This window comes from Atractosteus spatula, chromosome 5 (genome assembly GCF_055471065.1).
Source record: "Atractosteus spatula isolate fAtrSpa1 chromosome 5, fAtrSpa1.hap1, whole genome shotgun sequence".
Lineage (NCBI taxonomy): Eukaryota > Metazoa > Chordata > Actinopteri > Semionotiformes > Lepisosteidae > Atractosteus > Atractosteus spatula.
The window spans coordinates 38,060,862-38,080,097 of NC_142710.1; the positions used below are offsets into that span (position 1 = coordinate 38,060,862).

Sequence of the window (19,236 nt, forward strand, 5' to 3'; positions counted from 1 at the left end):
ATTTAATTTCACGGGTAAAAAAAAGTACAACTTTGTGGTTTAAACACACTGATAAAACATTAAGTTCTTTAAATGCATAAAAATGACAATGTAGATATTTTCCCTAGTCTGTCCTTACTTCTTTCTGGTTGCTCAGTGTCGAGCTAATCCTGATAATGAGAATGTTGGCAGAAACAGTTTTCCTATTGTGTCCGATGGTACTGGTAATTGGAGTCAGTGAAATGCAATGTGGATATTCAGATAATCCTATCAGGTTACATGTGGCAGAGAGGAGTTTGGGAAAAATAATTGAACAAATTACATTTTTGTGTATTTTAATAGATACTTTGAGCTTTATTTCTGACATTGTTTACACACAGATTTGAAGTTAAATCTGAAAAGTTTGCACAATGTTACTAAAATTGCATATTGAATTGTAATGATTGTTTTGAAATGAAGAATAAAACAAATTGCCATTAATCTCTCCAGCTCTAGGTGGCAGCATTCTATTTACCCGATTTCTCATTATAAAAGATTTTGAAATCAGCCTGGTACCTCATTTAACAGAACACAGAGGGCTAAGGGGCCACGTGGCAGCTACTTAATTGCTCCATTGACCAAAAAAGACAGAGAAGTACACCACACAAATTTGTCCTATATCAGGCATTTTAAAACTGTTCAAAGAAGAGCGCAAGTGACATATGTATGGTGTGCATACACATATATTTACATGTAAAGAGAACATTTGACAGTTCCTGCTGCAGATGGCATTTCTCAGAAAAGCAGTTTGTGTGACTGAATGCACAGCATTCATAAGCTGGTGTTTTTGATTTTGGTCAGGATGTTGCTTGCATTATTTGCATATTCAGCTCCCCAGAGCAACACAAGCATTTTTGCAGATAGCTTATTCCATGGGATATTTAAATCAAGCATAAACACACTATATTGTAGCCTTTTTCCAGCTCACACTTGTTCTCGTTTTTTAAAAATTGTATTAAACCTACCTTAAAGCATTGTTATTTCTATTTTTAATCAAACCAAACGAAATTACAAGGCAGAAGAGTTCAATAATTAATATCCAGAGTTACTCATAGATTTCTATTGCATACTCACAAAATGATTTACATACTATTGCATACATACTAATGATTTCAATCCCTGGCCATTTCTACCTGTGTCCACTTGTTGTTTTGTATTTTTTAATAACTTTTTCATAACGTATAACAAATGCTTGGGATTGGAAATAACCTACCTTTCACAGAATTATCATTATAGCCTCTGTGTATCAGGTTTGGTAGCATCGGAGTCTTTGTAAGGATACCTCTTCTGCTAATGTTACATCAGCAGAATTTGCTATTTCCGAACCATAAGATTACTGGTCCAATGCAAACCATCAATTTATGTATTTTGGACTGACAATTGCCATTTTGATTTTATTTTTGGATTTCAGACTACAATTTACAACAACGTTCTATTTGAATTGTCAACTGAAAAAAAAAAATCAGGTGAATTTTAAGATGGCAAAAGATTGTTCTCAAGGGTATTTTCTAAAGAACTGCAGGCATACCTTAGGTGCAAAACCTTTGGAATGACCTAATACTTTTTACATTTTCCCCAATTTTAAATTCCCTTTACACTGCCATTAAGAAATACAGATTCCAAGCCCTGTCAACTGCACATTTTATAAACATTAGATCCTATTTTTAATTCTCACTTTTGCTGCACTGAAATCCAATTACCTATTCAATTTGTACCTGAAGCCACACAAACTTCATGATAAAACTATTAAAAGGACCTGAGACTGAGAGCCAAAACTTTCATTAAATAAGTCCCTGGGTTTCTGCGATTGGCAACTTTAAGGTTTATTATTTAAGGTGTCTCCCTTACAAATACTGAGCTATGAAATTTACTTCATTAATCAAAGCAGCCTATTTTTTGTTGTCCCTCTTCCAGATCTGTCTAAACAGTTCCTAATGACCTATGGAATACCATTTAATTTTTTAATAATCAGTTTTAAGTAATTAAATACAATAACTGTACGTAAGTCTTAGCAGAACTGCAAGACTTGCACTGCAAGTTCCTTCTAAATAAAGCTTCAGCTCAACCCAATATTATATACGTTTTACTGCAGTTGTTGTTTGGTTCTTGCAGATGAATATTGTGGATTTCAGCAAGAAAATGGCTCGAGAAGAAATAAAAACAAAATCATTACTGGCCTAAAATGACTCCTTATACAACAGCTGTTTCAGACTGCTCACTCACCAGTCTGAATAGCAGCTGAAGAGATGGCCTAAAAAAATGGAAGTCACAACTTTATCACAACTGCTTTGTAAACTGTAGAATCAGACCCTCTGTGCAATAAAAGATCCAAAATACGTTTTCTTTTTCTACTTATAAAAACATGAGGGTCCTATGTCACTTTTTTAAAAAACACATAGGAACTTAATGTATATGTAAATTATTAATTTTCTTGGCAAGCAATCTAACATTTATGCAGCTGAACATTATACTGAAGCAATCTGAGGGATGTGCCTCACAAGTGATATAAACCCACAGCTTCCCAGTTATGAGGCCAGAGTCCAAACCAATACTGCACATCACTTTTATTCAAAAATTAAAAATTATACTCTTTATATCATCATCAGGTGGCTGAGATTGTCCCCAGAGCAAACCCCCACAATAAAAATCAACAATATTCTTTCTTCAGGGTGGCTGAATGGATAACATTTATACAGTATGGCCTGGTTAGCTTTCTCAGTTGACTAGGACCAAAGTACATCATCAATCAGTATTTATTAGGCTGACTTCAATGCATTACGTCCAAGCTTAAAGTTTATTGTAAATAAAAAGAATTGTCACGCACCTCAAAGGAAGTTTCTCAGAACCTTTGAAATGCTCAGTACATTTTTAATAGCATCTTAAACAAGAGCTACATATCTGACAGACTGTGTTTATTGAGTATTGCATTCATCTTACATCTTGATCAGAGCACGTTTTAAGACAAACTTCCACAAGCTCAGCACAGGTTAACACAGGGGTGGAATACATTTGACCCATTTTCCCTTGCCAATTTATTTGCCTTTACCAGTATCTAAACAAAATGACAGGTTAAGGGACAGCAACATGTTATCTCAAAACAGGCGTTTTTCAGAGCCTCCAGAAAGCAGAGAAAACACTTTGGTGTGGAATCAGAAAGTTTCAGGCTGGGTCTTTCTTATAGTGCATTTTTTAAACAAATATAGAAATACCCCCCCCAGAAAACAATGAAAATTCATCTACCCGTGCAAGAAGGGACACATCCAGACATGTTAAGACACATTTGGCATTTATATTCTTCTGAGAAAGCCATGATATTGGGCAGACAAACTGGTAAACCAATGTTTAACAGCTTAGATGCAGCAAGCATGAATAAACCTATCTGAATGACTCCCACCAATGCTAATATTACCAGGAGAACTTTGGATTAAAAACGCTCAAATGTGAAATAAAAAAATGAAAGATAACCTCAACATCGGCCAGTCACTAGTGACTAGACATTGTGAACTGCGAATTGCAAACACGCCAGGCAAGCCATTAGACTTAAGTCATGCCACAACACTTCTCAGGGCTTTGACTAGGTTTGAGCAAAGAGATCTACAGTTTTTAATTCAAGATAATGTAGCTCTTAGCTGAGAAATGCCCACTATCAAGGAAAGTTGTTTCACATTATTGTGTGATAAGGAGATTAAGGTCTATTTGAATTACATCTTGCTGACCCAAGAACTGCTATTTTATGCAGAGGTAATATAGCTGATTTCTAACTAAAGTAGATGAGTGTACGTGTTACAGAGAAAAAAATAAAGATGCCCCCTACATTATGTAAGACATGCTGGGGAGATTAAATGTTTCTAGTGTCCTCTGCACGAAAAACACAAAAGAAAAACATAACTTGGCAAAGAGAGCAAATGTGTATTTTTTTTTTCCTTTTAGTAATACCCTTCCAACCCTGATAAAAATAAGGAATAAGAACCAAACCTGAACCAAAACAACCCAATTAAATCAATAAATAAACTTGTATGATGGATGAAGATAACTGGTACAACTTTACAGCAAAAAAAGGTTTTAGACCAAATATAGTTGGTGAGGTCTCTTTCATAAATTAGTGGATACACATCGGTTAATCATTAAAAAAATAAAGAATAAGAAAATAAGACCTTGAAGTGCAAGTTTGGGAAACCTCAAGCCGAGAGATGTAAGGAACATCAAATATCACTCTGTCACTTTCAGACACAGAATGTACAGCTCAAGATTTGATTGGAGGAATGCTTTCATGTTTTCATAAAATCTAATAAATAAACCAGTGCCACTCCAACTCAGAGGTTAACAGAAGTCCATAATTAATGATTCTCTAATGACCATTTTTATGTCATCATTGTGTCTTGAAGTTAAGCTCAATATAAAATCTGTTTCTTTTTGCAATACATCTGAAGACTGAAGAAGCCAGAACTTTCTGCAGCTAGAAAAATGAACAAAATAATACTGTCCATGCCACAGAAAATGCCTTCCTGAAACATTTAAATCTTTAAAGAATATAAAAATGCACAAAACACAAGACAAACAGCAACAGAGGCAATATTACTATCCATGGATACTAGTAATTTTTTCTCCTTTCAAAAATTTTTTAACTTTTTATTTTATTTTTAAATTAAACTATATACAAAACTAGCAAGTTCATTTTTACTGTCAAGACACAAATTAGTGCCTTGAGAAACAGGGAGCCAAAACTGTCAAGACAGAATGACCACAAAAGTTATTGCTCAGAATTTACTTTAAAGAAGGACATCTGTTAGGAAAATGTATGAGAGTTGTAGTTCTACAGTCTACTATAAAACAGGCATGTGCAGGGTACCTTGTGGTAGTTCCTTTTACAAAACTACAGAACAGATTCCAAAATTAGAACCAACTGAATACCCATGCGTTCGTATTAATGGATGCTCTTTTCTAAGGTTCTTTTTTACCTTAATAAAAGAGATTCTGCATTATTCTGCATGGGCTATTTAATCTTCTTTGTTGGTATGTGATGTGTAGCACTTAACCTACACTTAACCTGTGTTATGTAGCACCAATTTCAGTGACCGAGTTGTGGTTGTGCACTGCTTAGCAAAAACAATGCTCATGGGCCAGAAATGTTGATATGGCAAGTTGAGTTGTAATTCCCACAGATTCCTGTCCAATTTACTGTTTGTTTTTCCAGCAGAGCGCGAGTATCATTCAGCACCAGTTCAGAACCTGACCTACCTTCAGCTGTCATTGCAAAGATTGTGGAACTGCAATGATGGAAACTGATCCATTTTGAAGACTCAGGAGCTTATCAAAGTGCACAATTTATCGTCTTGTAAATCTGTTTTTTTAATTCCATATGGTTGTAAAGTCTTGCAATCACCCCGGAGAAAACTCTGATGCCCTTCATCTTTAAATTCACTGCATACACATATATTAATGGGCATGTGAATGGCAATAGGGGTGAAAACTCTGCAAACCTGAGATATAGCGACCTGTTTCAGAAGGTCACTGCTAGACTTTATAATCACCTTGGGTTGAAAGCACACCTTTGTGCTAGATCCTTTGAACCACATTTGCACAGAATGTATTTGGCATGCAGTGATATTACAGTTAGCTTGTCATTTGGTAACATAACTGCTGCTTCTTTTGATGTCTCATAGATGCTACATTCTTGACATCCTGTGTAGGTGTTTTTTTTCCCCAAACAAAACCTAATTTTTCAGACCTTCTTGAACGAAATCTCAAAAATCTGTAAATAAACAATGTAAATGGCCTAGAATTGTACAGAAGGAATTATAAGTATGCAAAGCCTTGTTCTTTTACTGAGCATCTATGGGCAGCCTTTTCAGAAAAAGCGAGATCACACCTTTGTAGGTCAGGCCAGATCTGAGGGTAGGTCATGTTCTGAACACCCCATGAGGTTCTGTTTGGTTCTGGGGTTGTCGCGCTGATTATCTACTCCATCTCACGTCTCTCTGTGTGCCGTGGACTTTAAGAGGAGAAGGCAAGTTTGATGCTGCAACTGGAATAGCCCTCATCACTAGCCATGCTCTGCAGGCTGCTGTGGTCATCGAGGTCGCTGGTGCTGGTTGTGCTCACACTGTCCATTTCTCCATGGGAGAACTCTGTGCTTTCCACGTCCACCTCGATCTCCTCTGCAAAGGGCGGAAAACAAAAGGCTGTCAGAAGCAAAAAACGATTGAGACCTCATGCAGACAAAACCGGATCTGCACCTGGCATTAAAGCAAAAAAAAACCTACGAAGGGCCAGAAAGTGTTTTCCTTACTTGAAAGACTCTTGGCAACGGTTTCCGAAACCGTAGCGCCATTCTGTGTTCACAAAATCGTCCAAGATGTTAAAAAGTGCTGACAACACACTACTCCCCTCAGGAGCATTTAACTAAGCGCTGTAATGCATTTTGTAAACGATTAAACCCCCCGTGTTCAGAAAATACTCCGTCTTACTTCCAATTCTTCAAAACCAACCAAAGCTGTACCCCCCCGTCACGGAATGAAAGTCTGCACTTGTATTGGTTCACTTTCAACACCACTAATTACTTTCTATGGCCTCTTTTTCTAGTCAGGGCATTGTAAAGAGCACAGTGTCAGTCAGTCTTAGGTGCAGAGATTGAATTTACAACAATGCAAGTTTAGGAAACAGAAACAGAGAACTCACTGGTAAACCTTTCTGATAAATCTTTCCGGTGCTTGTGAAACAAGCTTTTGCACACGCGTCAAGGCCTTTTTGTGTTGGGCCTCACTGGTGAGCAAGCCACGTCTCACCTCGGTCCGAATCGGAGCGGTCGGAGCACAGGGTGGAGCCCACGCTGTCTATCCGTGTCCTCTCGGCATCCCCACCAGCCTGCAGCAGGTCCAGCTGTCTCTGTAAGTGCCTCTGCTCCCGCTCCAGGTTCTCCCGCTGGTACTGGCTCTTCCGGTCGATCTCTTCAAGTTTCTGTCAGCAGGAGACACAAACCTTCAGTGCCTTCACATTAACCTCCAACGTTAAGGAAGTATCACATGCTGGTGCCACAACATATTCAGGTTTTGTGCATGTAAGACAAATTTTAGAATAATAATCTGCAGACGTGTTTTTTTTTTAATATTATTTTCCGGGTTGTTTTATTAAGCCTTTCCACTGATTTCTGAATATACAGACTGACAATGTAATTTCTGGCCTTGGTGATCATCTGATTTACAAAGCAGTAAAGAGAGTTGCATACAGTAGCTCTGTTGGTTTGAAACAAACAGCAGAAGTGATTTTCAGCAATTCACTGCTGAAACTTATATTCCAAGGTAAGTGTTTATTTTAGGTGGATTGACATTTTCATTATTACTGCAGTTACTATAATATTATTAATATTATTATTAATAATAATAATATTTATTGTTTGAAATGCTGGTTTATGTTGTGTGGTTTGCAAGTGGCAAGTATTAATTACTCTATGTAGTTCAGATGGGTAGCTGCGTAGGCTGCAAAGGAACAAGTAATAGGTTTATTTCATGCTGAAAAGAGAGGAAAGAAAAACACAACATTTCGGCTGTGGAGCCACACCACACCTGTCTACATAATTACTCTATTTTCTACTTTGCCAAAAGAAAAAGAAAATTAAGTGACATTCACATTTTTATAATAATCTGAATGCTGAGATTAATTTAAATTGTGCTTCAGAAGCTATATTTTCACAGAAAAAGATGGTGACAGACAACCACAGTTTCTTACAGAGACTAGCCTGACAATCATCACAAAGAACATATCTCATACAGAATGGATACATTGGTTCATGTTAACCAACTATTGCTTTAATAGAGCAAATTTGTGATCTAAGGGTTTTCTCGTGATTGGCACATTCAAGATCAGTTATTCTGGTTCTTCATTTTTCTCTACAGGGATTCTAATACATCGAAAGTCATTTGACACATACAATTACCAACCACCAACAGTACCATGTCTCACCTCAACCAGAAATTAATCTTGGCTATTACATAGAAATGCAAAGGTTCAAGGGCTTTCAAGAAAGTTATATTGTCATAAAATAGTACTGCAAATACTAATCCTGCAGTATTGCAATGTGGTAGTAAAGTTATTATTGAGTAGATTTAATAGCAATGAAAGAATTAACACAAATGATGAGTTTTCAGTTAGTTGCATGATCACTGACAACTGATTTATTTGTACTTCTAATCAAGTTGGCCGTGACTTCAAAATACAACATAGACACAGGATTGTCTACTGAGAAATTAGAAAACATGTTTGAGTATAGCCAAAGAGTCTATCTAAGCATTTACAATAATAACTGCAACAGTGCTGCCTTGGATAAAGGGATCCAAAGGGATCCAAAATTGTAGTAAACAAAGGATTAAAATGTTGCTGTTAGGTTTAATAATAGCCAACACAGGACAGCAAAGCCTCAAAGAAATAATTATGCTTATAGTAATCAATGTCGCATGAAATAATAGGTATGTGATTTGTAATAAAGGTAGATGAAAGATGTAGACACATTTCATCTATTATTATGAAGTGTCTTTAAGAATCTTGATAGAATGGGTAACACCTGGTTTGTGTCAACACTTCCAGTTTCAAAGGTAGGAGATGTTTGCTGACATTCAGTGATCAAAGCAACCATAAAGTTTAACTTGGTTTACCTTAGTTAATTAAGTGTCAATCAGCCCATGAAGACAGCATGAAACAGGCAGGTACAGAAAAAGAGAAAGAGACAGGAAGGAAGGAATCAGGAAGTCCTGATCATCTGGAAAGACCAGAATGGAGTATCTGAACCTTGTTAAGTATAACTATTGCTATTGTGTTGTTATAAATATTATTATAACAATGTGGGTGTTACTTAAGTTTATTTTTGCTTTTGCCAAAGTGAAACTCTGATTTCCTGAGTAAAGAATTCAGGTTAAAAACTGCTTCTCGTGATTAAGGGGGTGCCTTCTTAGAATAGGGAGATAGATTCCCATTAATTTTAAAGTACTTGGGTTTGCAGAGAGAGAGATACACAGGCTGTATTCTGTTTGATTTAGAAGGCAGCTTTATCTCTTATTTTGGCCTTTTTAGGCATTAATAAGAGCTGAATACTTGATAGCAGTCTAGTGTTTTTCTGGGTGGTTAGGACGTAGGCCTAAAATGCCTTGCTAGAAACTTTGTACATAGTGTAACTTGTGTGTTGTATGTTTATGTTTTGTGTTTAGTGTGTGTATTGTCATTGTTAATAAATGCTAGTTTAGTTGAGAACTCTTAATCCCATACTTTGTGTAACATACATCAAGCTTTTCAGAGGTCTTTTTACTTCGTTCAGGGTTAAATTACAGAACAAGATTCACCATCATCTTTGGGCAGAGGGCCAAAAGCTACTTTCACAAGTTGGCATGCCAGGCAAAGGAGGCTGGGGGGAGGGGTGTGGTATTTGACTGGGCAGACAGTGCATGACCAGGGTTCTAAATATTGTGACTGTTGTTTTAAAACTAAATTTAAAAAAATACCAAAACCACCAGATGATGGGTAAATTAAACTTCACATACTATAAATACAAAACAGAAGCACAGATGCAGTGACTGAACTGAACATTCTAATCAACACAGATGCTCTGTATTCACAGCCAGAAACTACATGCCAACATAAAAACACATTTTGCGACTTCACCTTATACAATTAATATCTAGAACTTTGAAAAATGAAATGTAAACTTACAATACAGTGTACAGTTCACAAAGAGAGTCCAGCACTATCTTCTGAACATCTACCTATCTTGTATTTGACATAATCCAAAATTAAGAACCTCTTAACCACAGAAATAAATGTTATGATCTGAACCACTAATGTTTCCCAAAGTTCGTGTTCAAATTCCATCAGACCATATTATGCTAGACATTTGGACTTTTATTTGTGTGTATTAGATGCACACTTGGAGTAGTGGATTAGGGACTGAAACCAGATTTTTTGGGAGGTTTTATGCATTGTGCTCAATTTTTTTAAACTTTATTAACAACCTCTGTCTGTCAAGCAAAATGTCATCTCGAGCTGCATTCTGGAACACGGGCTGGGATTTACAGCCCCCAAGCCGAATCTTTGGGCTGCTCCTCAGAGAATTAGATCCATCTCCCCATGCTATTTCATACACTACCTTTGTCAGGAATTGTAACACCTGTACTACTAGTTCACTTCCTGATGTAGCACTAGCAGGGCAAGTGCTTTAGCCCTTGTAGAGAGGCTGATGATGAAAATGAGTGCCTGCTATTGACCCCTGCATCTCACTGGTTTCAGGACACCATTGCCGCTATTGTAATACCAATGTTCTACAATACCCATGTTACAACAAGCCACAACTTGCTTAGGATGGCGATTCCCATTGCTTAATTTAGACCATATTTTGCAGGTTTGATACATTTGAAAATGGGAATATGTCTTAGAAAGCTTGGGACCGCCATACAGGTACAATGCACAAGATTGCATTACAGTTACACTGCTTACTGCGTGTTGCACTACATGCAACACTGTACGAATTGTTAACAAGTTTGTAGCTTTTTTGGGGGGGCGTGGGGTTGGCAGTGCAAAAAAAATCTTATAATTTACAGGACCTGTCATGACAGGAACACATTGCGACTGCCATTTCTCCTGTGATAAGGGTGACAGTTGAGAGCTGATTTTCCACTCTGTTCATGTATAATTGGATTGAGACTTATTATTTCGCTGGGGCATTCAGGGAATTAACCTTGGCTGCAAACACCGTGGGCATTTTTGTTTTAAAAGAAAAGTTCAATCTTTAGAATGCTGTGGATGTGTTAACTGTATATAACACTGAAAATTAGATTTAGTTTTTTTTGTTCTCCTTTGTGTTGATTAACCTTTATCTTTCGTTTCCTGTTCATACCAATGCTCACAGATATTAACACCTGCTGATCTGCACCTTTGAAGCTGCAGGCATGCACTTTGAAGTGCAAAAGGCAGAACTTTGAAAGCCAAAGCCAAGATTATGGTGTTGGCCAGGTTCCAACCCTGTTTTAGCATTTCTGAATTCAATTAGATCATATTTAACTGTAAATACATACAGGAGCAATGGAGTGCAGGTCTAAGAATGATTCCTGACATTGTTTTGCAGACGCAATTTTTGCAAAACCAGATCTACAAACCTTTCCACTTGTGCGTAAATAAGATACAGAAACCAGACCAATTTACAACCAAATTGCCATGATAGTGAAGGTGTATCTGAGTTTCTGAGGAAGCCAATACTTAAAAAAAAACTGTCACTGAATGGAGTGTAAACATAAGATCTATAATGGACTCTGATACTATCTTTTTGCTTGGATCTACAGTGAGATAAGGTCTTTGCATCTAGCCAGCAGGTAAAGTAAGAAGTGCACAGTGACCTACAACACTGTAACACAATCAATTTTTGATGATGTCATAAACTCTCAAGGGTCACAGGATGAGATGAGCTCCTAGTTTCTATTACAACAGTGTACCCAGCAATCACTTTGTCAGCTGTTGACAGAACATCTGCCTTTGATCTCCTAACAACATAGTGTAGGCCTACCACACGGTGCTCCACTTGGTATAATCAAGATGTTGAACAATTAACTTACAGCAGGCATTTCAATGTGAATTCCAGGTGAGAAGCAGTGTGCCCTTTCAAATCTCCCACATTTTATCTTAACTAATTTAAAACAGATGTTTTTTAAAATCTCACAACACGAGCTACGGAAGTTTTTGAAAATACCTTAATATGTGCTTTGGCTTTGTTCAGCAACCCCAGTGTTGTGTGCCGGTTGCAGTCTGGTCCCAGTGGTATAAGTGCCTTCAAACGTTCCAAACACAGCCGAAGATGTGCTCGTCTGGAAAACAGAACAAGGAAATGAATGCAAGCTACTGCTTGAAGCAAAACAGCAGCGAGTCTTTGCAAGGAAGCTTTGTCAGACAGAGTTATTACCACCAGATTTGGTTTTGTCCAGCTGAAGGCAAATACGTTCTTCGCCACAAATACAAGTACCATAAGGAAAGAAGGTCACAAGATGGATAAATGACATTAGCGATTTGTTACTGTTCAGGTGACGTAGGCCCTGGTATATTACTCTGAATATAGCTGGAAGGCCTATCTGCTAGCAACCTGCTGATATTGTCATGCTTGTTAAGCCTTAATTAATGGCTACTAAGCATCACCCAAGTGTGTCCTGCACTTTGATGGGGTATGAAGTGGGTGCTCTTATATACTGTTCATAAAGTGTTTGGGATCCTTTGTGATGAAAACCACCTCCTATCTGGTTATAATGTACTGTGATTAGTACATGTTCACAACAATTGATTTCACTTCTCTGGCATTAAGGTTTAAATTTTATTGATTGGATTATATTATGCATTTTGGTATTTAATTTCTTGCACTTACATCTTCTCACCAAAAGGAGGAAAGGCAGGAGGAAAAGGCAGTTTTTTCTAAACACCATGTGGATCAAAATCCCTATAGTGATGGGACATGTGTTTTATTGCCAGGCTGGTAAATATTTTCAGAGCAGGCAAAGGAAATCCCGTTCTGCATGTGTTTCAAAGTGTGCCCTTTGAATGTTTTCTTTTTGTGAAGGCTTCGGAGCTCCTGCACAGTTACAGTACAGCAAGTACACCGCTGTCTAAAAAAAGCATAATGGAAATATGACATTTACAAGTATCTTTATCAGATTTTTCTTTAATCTCTTTCTTAGTGAGAAGTGCTTTTGCATGGGAATTGCTTTCATGATGTGTGTGTGTGCAAAATCATTATTATAAGCCTTATCGGCCTGGATTTCAAATGAGCACATGGTTTAGTTTTGAAATCGGAAGAAGCAGTTCTTATCCTCTCTGCCACTGTATTGTTGTGTAGGCTTGACAAATGAGCGGAACTGCTCCTGCTGCTGGTGTCTCCCATGACTGGCTTTGGAAATGCCTTCACCACACAGGTAGCCTCTCTCCAAACAGGACTTTGATCAAGTGCTGCTACAAGCCCAGGCCTGCTCTGCTGATCTGCTGCTGCAGCTGCAGACCCCACCATTGGTGTTCCAGGCTCAAGACTTCCTCTGTCCTCCAGATAAATAGCCTGTTTGCTCAGCGCTATTAGTCTGATAACCTCGGACTCCCTGCCAGCATGAAAACGTGCAGTCTGACCTCAAATACAGATACGGCCGTTAATATTTTCGACATTTGAAAATCCTCCAAAATAGATTTTTTTCATACTTAAAAAGGCCACAACTTTTGTTGATGTCAGTGTTTTTTAAATGAAATGTACCTCTGTACAAGAAGACTGCACATCACTGTCACTATGCATTTGCAATGCAGTACACGATGTACTGTAAAATATTTTATGTTGTTAAGTCTACACAATCTTCTTCCCCGCACCTGAGGCCAGCAATGCCAAGTTCAGTTTTATATGTGGCACGTTTTGTCCATTCACCTACTAAATATGTTTTCAGTGCTCAGCTACTTGCATTAAACAGTGCAACTGGGAGAATTCACTTGGCTACATTTATGAATTCATGGTATTGATTTATTCTAGTGGATGCCTGTAGTGCCCCCAGCTTAATCAATCAAGAGCAAACACATTTGTTTTTGTTTTTACATAACCACATGTGCATTATTTAAAACAAACCGAGTTATTGCTTAACTGTGAATCAACAGTAAACCTTTTTGTATGGGGGCAGCAAATCACTGGTGTCGCTCTATAGTGCAGCCCGTCTGAACACAGTCTGTAGGACTATACGACATATCCAGCATGTTAAGTCTGCAAATAAATGTTGGTAAACAAAAGCCTGACAATCATGCAGGGAAGGAAACAAGCTATTTTTTTTCGTTTTTGAACAACACAGCTTCCTCTTTCATAATCCAAAACATCGCATGACTAAGTGCTCACGCTACAATGTAACCTACTTCTTTCCACTGGCATGCAATCTGGTCCAACAGAGATGAGAGGAAGTGAGTTAAATACTCAACAGAATACATTGCTTCTCATCAAGGTCAGCTTCCTACAAATGTATAGCTCTATTCATATGGACAGGACGCTCTTTACAGTGGAGTTGAAGAGCCCTTCGGTGGCATTTAATGTAGTTTTTTATGCTGAAAACACCTAGGTATCCTGCATCATGAGTCCATATTTAGCTGCACACTCTTTCAATCCAACATCATTCTGCTGTTTAAAAATGTACTTCACACAACAGGGGTGAAAAGGTTGATCCCTCCATCTAAAATTAAACATGGGTGAACTAAATACAATGCACATGATTTTATGGTAAAGGCAGCATTGTTTCAGTATCTCATATTAGCCAGCTATGATCAGCAAAGCGGGCTTTATTTGGCCCAAGGGTTTTCACCTCGCCAAGCAAACAGCAGCCCTGTGAATCTGCAGTAAAATCAGTGGGAGCTGTATAGCTGTTAACTCTCCTGTGGGTACTGTCAGACCTGCAGTGTGAAAAATGGTATATGTGGCTCCTACACTGCTTGTTCCAGAGGATAGTGTGCTTGGTTCAAGAGCCAAACACTCTTTGAAACAGGAGCAGTTTGGATATGAGGCCACGTCGCACCTGGTAACTGATGTCCTGCAGCGAGCGGGCAACTTATCACAGCAATTTGTGAGGTGCAACTCAGAAGCAGCTCTGGTTGTTCACGAGATCTGCCAAGATCTGGTTCACTCGGTGTTCCAGGGACAGAGGCAGTTTACAAGTTGTGAGAAAAAAACGAAAGTCACGAGCACTTCCCGGTGCATGCAGGAACCAGAGTGAACAAAGACGTCAGGGGTATGCTCTCTAGAACGAAACTTTACATGCGTGGAGTCAGACAAATGTTTTGAAACAGTGGGAGTCACGGGCAGCATTCCGACAATAAAGGAAAAGAAATCAAGGTCAGGAGACAGATGGAGAAATGACACTTTCACATACAGTCATCCTGTTGTCATTAAATTTAGATGTTGAAATTTCGGAGTATACTGGCTTAACGGTCTTTAAGCAATAGCAGTATGACGCGTTTCTCAAAGTGGTTTATGGCGAAGCAAAAGCTTTGGCTATTGATGAAATCTGCCGAGCCTGAATTCAGTCAGTGCAGCAGTTCAGAAGAAGACATTTTTAAAACAGTTTTTCAATACATGGCTTAGGCTTCCGTACTGCTCTACCCGGGACAGACAATAGAGTGGTAAATTGTGTTCACAAATGTAATGTCTTATTGGTTCCAGTACACCTGCTTAGTATGAACTTATTCAGCAGACTGGTTTTTTAACACAACCAGTTTCAAATACAGGAAGAATGGGGAAGAATTGGAAAAAAAAATCTTTACATTCTCTTTTTGCTGAAACGTTTCGGAAACCTAACCTGCCATTCTTAAATTTCTACACAAATGGAGAGGTTCGGTCTCAAAAACACCCACTTGTGCACAAATATTTTCTAAGTATTCCTTGGTGCTGTTTGATGCAAGCAGGTTCCTAAACAGGTTAATAGCAGTACACACCGTGTGCTGTGCTTTGCTTTCATGACCCTTTTACGTACACCTTGACACATATTCACCTCCCACGTTTGGGAACCCACGTCTCATGCCTCTTGGGATTGACTTGATCTTTCTGACGCCAACCAGGCCACGGTGTTCACGGAAATCCAGACTAGCCCTTCATATTGTTTAGTGGCTGATACAATGCAACCCCTTGTAAAAAAAAACCTACAGGTTTATAAATAACAAAATGTTTTCTGTCCTGTGTGTACACGAACGTGACCTCCTCCAATCCTCAGCCTTCCTGTGGCGTGTTCCTGGTGGCTCCCCAGGGGTTTCGCGGAGGTCGTTGTGTTTGGGTCTTGTGGCTCAGAGTTCTCCTGGTCACGTGCTGCCCCGCGGGTGCATTTTCTCAGCCTCGCAAAAGCCCCCACCAAGTCACAGGGAGCTGGCTCGAGCACTCGGCTCAAGTTGCTGCAAAACCTCCCTTCCGAGCGCTTTTCTCCTCCTGCCACTGCAATGCCCCCTCTCACGTAACTCCTCTTTTATGGTATTGATTGCAAATGCTACTGAAGTTCGCTTCTGGAACACAGAATCTACAAATGCATTACTAGAGGCGACAATGTTCATCCCACTCAGATGCTTTAAATATAGCTCTTGTGTAGGACTGTACACTTTTTGCTTACATCCCTCTTTATTTGCCTGGATCCTGCCTCCTCTTTATCTCCTGAAAAACTGAGCAAGTGATGAATAAAAACTAGCCCTCTGGCACTGGATGCATTCGGGTTTTTTTTTGTCTTTAACATTGCTCTTTTCTAAGCCTGCTTTTCCTTGTATAAAAGAGGTTCAATCTGAGCTACCACACTGCAAACTTAGATCATTCAAACACAAATTCTTTTTGACATTCTAAAGGCATGTTTAGTTTGACCATTGACCATCTGCAGCAACGTCTTGTGTCAGGTGCCCCCCGTTTATGGAAATTATAGTTACAGGGAGGTTTAACAGCTCAGGAGGGGTATGTTGGGGGCAGAATATAACAAGAAAATAAAGGTTACAGCTTAACAGTGTAACCCCTGTGAAAAGAGCCACAATAACAGTTTATGTCCTTCAACATGAAGTACGTCAGGGACCAGATCTTACGCGTAGTTGCACGGCATCAAAGCAAAATAATTTTGCTAACAAACAAAGTTATCCTAAATAAACATGGGGTGTTTAAATAAATAGCATGTGCATTTTACACAAATTATAAGCACCAACGGGTTATGCGTTTACTGTCCCGAGTATTGAGGCGAACGTTCTTATATGTTTCTCTGTCCTACTTTTAGGTGACATTATACAAGGGTCTGAGCCCCTGTAATAAGGTTAGCTTTCAAGACCCAGTAATTAGAGACCAGCATGCAATAAATCTATTTGTTGCCTTTAAAGCAGCTAGAAACTGGAGACATTAGTAATTACAAGGCTTTGTCTGTGCCTTTGAAAACAAGATCAGCACTTCCAACGAGATAGGTATAATTTTCTCTTTGTACTGTTTAGCAAAACTTGGCTTCATTCACATCAAACATTTCACGTGAGGGAAGCTGCTTCAAGGAAATATTTAGCAAGACTTAGGCCTAAATAACATGTTATTGAAGGCGGCACAAAATCACATCCAGTTAAAAGTGCACATGTGCAATCTATTTAGTCCCTGTTATACAGCTGCGAAGCTAATTTAGATGAAAGATACATGTGCCATCTTTAATAAATACTTTATTACTTACTTTTTAAGCTTTAAATTATGTTGTTTCTAAGAGTTTATATTGTGGTGTTCAGGTATATCCTGAGCTGTGTAATGTAGGTGTTTCTAGAGGTATTCTACTTAACGCTGGCTTGTTTTTTGTTCACTTAAAAACGGGAGCATACACAAGCATTCTGTTGTGCACCGTTTGAAAGCCTCTATTTATAAGCAACAGAATAAAAACAGTTTATGTACTTGTTTCATGCTCATAAACAGACTATAGTCCCTTGTGTGACTTGTATGAAAGCCCCCCAACTTCCCACATGACGCAGTTCTGCGGTTTATGGTCACATGATTAGCGCACGGTTTTCCAAACCTGGTTAGACAGCTAATGAGTTGCCTTCTCCTTTTACATGAAAGAGGTACAATGTACTTTATCACACATTTAAATGAAATCTAAAATGACGCAACACGGACACCTCACTAATCCACTGCATTCAGAATCTATCCTGAAGAGGAAAGCTCACCCTGTTGTAAACAGCATTTGAACAGCTGCATGAAAACACCCTGCCTGAAACACACATGAGAAAAGCCATGTACTAACTTTTTGTTTGGGAATCCTTTCGCATCTCTCTGAAAGCCTCGAAAACCTTCATTGAGTGCTTTTTTAATTGCAGCACAACTGCTGACACCTTTTAATTACTGGGTAGTGGGAAGAACTGGTTTTCTTGCCTCAATAATGAGGAAACAGTGCATTTAAAACCCTGTTTTGGCCATAACAAGCCTACTGTAAATTCTTACAGGGTAAGATGTATGTGCAAACATGTCTAAACATCTCCAGATGTTTAAACAACATATAAGTGGATTTTGCCCTCTAAAGAATACATAAGAACCTTCATTGTCTATCATTCAATTTAATTCAATCTTAATCAATATCATTTAAATAAAAGCTATAATAAGTTGACTTTAGGGGGTTGTGCAGCCTCTATGCAGTGGGAGTGAAGTTTGACACCAAACAGAGCCCATGCCTTGTGCTGCGTTACAGGAGGTTTAATTTCCTCTAGGTAGAAGCACTATGTCACTTCTGCCCACTTTTAGAGCTAACCTTCTCCACACAGGAGCGAATCTGTGGTGATGCTCAGCAGCAGCTGCAGCAGACGAGAAGAAGCAGTGTTCAGGGGCGATCTGGAAGACGGGCAGACAGCTGTAGGGGAACTCAGCCCACTGAGCCACATCACTAACCCACGGATTAGCCCACACGTGCTGCGGTTTTAATCCACTTGGCAGCACAGCCCCCCCAGCAATGCAGATCGCATGCTATCTCTCTGTTAACTCCTCGTGCACTGGGAACACTGGGTTCAACAATGGCAAGAATGAAGACATTGCAGGACAGCCCCCACATGGATTAGGGCTGGCGATCATGTGTTTCTGGTCTCCTTCCCAGCATGGGGGCAGGCAGTGTCTGGAACTGTGAATATTGCCTACACCTCATCAGGGTTTTGGATTATATGCTATTAACCACCAGCTTCTCCTAAAGTGCAACCAGCACAGACAGCTAACCAGATGTGTGTAAAAAATTCACTTTTCTTCGATCACTCAGAATCGGACTTATCTTTCCTAATGTACATTTAATCCCTGCATCTTGCTTCCCTGTATGCACAATGACTTCAATTTACTGTAGTGAAACACCATGTTAATAATGTGCCACCATTAAGTGCAATAAAGCTAGGGGACAACCAGATGAAGGCTAGCCAGGAATGGTCTAGTCACAGGGAAACATACAATGAACACAGATGTACAGACAACTGTATGCATTGAGCTTGTAACAGAGGGTTGTGTTGAATTACAAGATTAGACAGAAACCAAAACAAATCTAGGGCAGTTAAAACTGAAACATTTACTAGACTGAATAATTGACAATTTCACAGTTTTTATTATAATAAAGATAATAACAAAACATCTCTGTAGACGGCACAATGTTTAAAAATATCCACATTCAGTTAATATATAATGTTTGTGCCTTACTGTCCTAAGCTCTAAGCCATTTCTCCCCTGTGATCTGTGACTCT

The 19,236-nt window shown here is 38.8% G+C and overlaps 1 protein-coding gene across 2 annotated transcripts in view; it reads right to left on the reverse strand.

The window, feature by feature from the left end:
• Nucleotides 1–2,570: 2,570 nt before the first annotated feature.
• Nucleotides 2,571–19,236, reverse strand: part of mxi1 (max interactor 1, dimerization protein) — a 28,629-nt gene continuing 11,963 nt past the window's right edge. For both annotated transcript variants that reach the window (XM_088915988.1, XM_088915987.1), the window contains exons 4-6: nucleotides 11,741–11,855; nucleotides 6,804–6,975; nucleotides 2,571–6,176 (exon numbers count right to left, since the gene is read on the reverse strand). In XM_088915988.1, the coding sequence (XP_088772114.1) occupies nucleotides 6,013–6,176; nucleotides 6,804–6,975; nucleotides 11,741–11,855 (451 nt within the window). In that variant the 3' untranslated portion in view covers nucleotides 2,571–6,012. The remainder of the gene's footprint in view (nucleotides 6,177–6,803; nucleotides 6,976–11,740; nucleotides 11,856–19,236) is intronic.